Source organism: Cebus imitator, unplaced genomic scaffold, assembly GCF_001604975.1.
Source record: "Cebus imitator isolate Cc_AM_T3 unplaced genomic scaffold, Cebus_imitator-1.0 Scaffold18, whole genome shotgun sequence".
NCBI classification, from domain to species: Eukaryota; Metazoa; Chordata; class Mammalia; order Primates; family Cebidae; genus Cebus; species Cebus imitator.
In genome coordinates, this window is record NW_016107333.1 from 8,111,565 (window position 1) to 8,114,138 (window position 2,574).

The 2,574-nt window shown below is 52.5% G+C and overlaps 1 protein-coding gene across 1 annotated transcript in view; it reads left to right on the forward strand.

The window, feature by feature from the left end:
- PXMP4 (peroxisomal membrane protein 4) overlaps positions 1–2,574 on the forward strand; it is a 21,399-nt gene that overhangs the window by 11,461 nt on the left and 7,364 nt on the right. The window contains exon 3 of the mRNA XM_017514111.2: positions 1,667–1,865. Coding sequence (XP_017369600.1) covers positions 1,667–1,865 — 199 coding nt within the window. The remainder of the gene's footprint in view (positions 1–1,666; positions 1,866–2,574) is intronic.

Here is a 2,574-nt window from a genome sequence, read left to right on the forward strand (position 1 = left end):
TGTTGCCAGGCGCCAGGCTGGAGTGCAATGGCGCGATCTCGGCTCACTGCAACCTTCGCCTCCCGGGTTCAAGCAATTCTCCTGCCTCAGCCTCCTGAGTAGCTGGGACTACAGGCACGTGCCACTACACCCAGCTAATTTTTGCATTTTTTAGTAGAGACGGGGTTTCACTATGTTGGCCAGATGGTCTCGATCTCTTGACCTCATGATCCGCCCACCTTGGCCTCCCAAAGTGTTGGAATTACAGGCGTGAGCCACCGCTCCTGGCTTATTTTTTATTTATTTTTTAAGGCAGAGTCTCTCTCTGTTGCTCAAGCTGGAGTGCAGTGGCACAATCTTGGCTCAGCCTCCCAAAGTATTGGGATTACAGGTCTGAGCCACTGCATTCAGACTCTAGTGATTTTTTTTTTTTTAATTCAGAGTCTGGCTCTGTTGCTCAGGCTGGAGTGCAGTAGCTGGATCTTGGCTCATTGGAAACTCCACCTCCCAGATTCATGCAATTCTGCTGCCTCAGCCTCCTGAGTAGCTGGGACTACAGATGCCCACCACCATGCTCAGCTAATTTTTGTATTTTTAGTAGGGACAGGGTTTCACCGCGTTAGCCAGGATGGTCTTAATGTCCTGACTTCGTGATCCACCTGCCTTGGCTCCCAAAGTGCTGGGATTACAGGCATGAGCCACTGTGCCCAGACGAGGCTATTATTTTTATCTCTTAAAAATTAGCCAGGTGTGGTGGCGGGTGTCTGTAGGCCCATTTACTCAGGAGACTGAGGCAGGAGAATTGCTTGAACCTGGGAGACGGAGGTTGCCGTGAGCCGAGATTGTACCACTGCACTCCAACCTGGGTGACAAGAGTGAGAAAAAAAAAATCACCTCGTCCACTTAAATGTTTACTTCTCACGATAAAGACCAAACTCAGCAGGGCCCCACTGCCTCTGCCCTGCACGCTCCCCACAAGTTCTCTGGCTCTCTGCCCATGGCTACAGTGGCTTCTCTCTGCTCCTTTCCTCATACGCCCTGCCCCTCCTCAGGGCCTGGCACGGGCTGCGCCCTCTGCCTGGGATGCAGCTCTCCTCCCCTCTTGACTTCCTTGACTCTTCCTCATCAGGAAGATCCCAGCACCATCTCTTGTCAAGGTCAATGTTTTTTGTGATTATTTATTTCACATTTTCCTCTCCCAGTAGATCATAAGCCCCCTGAGGGCGGTGAGCAGATCTGTTTCTTCTCAGAATCGTATTCCCAGATCCAGCACATGCCAGACACTCATTCCTTCACATGTTTACTCAAGAAAACATTTATTGAGCAACTGCTATGTCCCAGGCCCTGCAGATGAACAAGCCAGATCCAGACACCACCCTCTTGTAGCTGCTACGGGGGGTGGGGGAAGGTAATAAACAAGCATATAAATATCAGGTGGTGACCACAGCTAGGAAGGAAAAGAAAATTAGGAGCGGGACAGGATGTGAAGGATATTCTGTTATGCAGGGTGATCAGGGAAGGTCTCCTTGGGGAGGTGGCGCTGAGTCAAGGCCTGAACGAAGGGTGAGAACAGCCCCAAAGACTTGAAGGGTGGAGGCTGGGGACTGAATAAGCATTACCCCCACCTCCTTGGCTGGTTGTTTTGCATGGGTGTGTAAAGGCCCTTGGGGCTACTGTGTTTGTGCAGCCTCCGGGAGAAGCTTCGGGCCATCCTGCAGGCCACGTACATCCACTCCCGGAACCTGGCGTGCTTTGTGTTCACCTACAAGGGTCTCTGTGCCCTGCAGTCCCGCATCCAAGGCAAGACCTACCAGGTGCACTCATTCCTGGCCGCCTTCCTTGGGGGTTTCCTGGTGTTTGGAGAAAACAATAACATCAACAGCCAGGTAAAGATCTTTCCAAGGTGAAGGTGGTGAGGGGGCGTGGTTCAGTAGATAGGTGGGGGTGACTAAAGTGGTTGTGGTTCTATATAGAGGTGGGAATGGGGAAAGGGGACATGATTCTATGTAGCGGTGGGGGAAGAGGCATGGTTCAGTGTAGAGGTGGGAGTGGGGGGAGGGGGCGTGATTCCGTACAGCGGTGGGGGTGGGGGAAGAGGCATGGTTCAGTGTAGAGGTGGGAGTCGGGGAAGAAGGCATGGGTTCTGTATAGAGGTGAGGTGGGGGAAGGGGCATGGTCCTGTATAGAGGTAGGGATGGGGGAAGGGCTGTGGTTCAGTGTAGAGGTAGGGGTGGGGGAAGAGGCATGGTTCAGTGTAGAGGCAGGAGTGGGGTAGGGGCGTGGTTCAGTGTACAGGTAAGAGTGGGGAAAGGGGATGTTGTCCAGTACAGAAGTAGGGTAAGGGGGCATGGTTCTGTATAGAGGTGGGGCTAGAGGAGGGGGCCCTGGTTCAGTATAGAGGTTGGGGTGTAGATGATGAAGATGGTAAGCTCTTGGCTTTTTTTTTTTTTAAACGGAGTTTTGCTCTAGTTGCCTAGGCTGGAGCTGGAGTGCAATGGCCCAATCTCGGCCCATTGCAACCTCTACTTTCCAGGTTCAAGCGATTCTCCTGTCTCAGCCTCCCAAGTAGCTGGGATTACAGACATGTGCCACCAC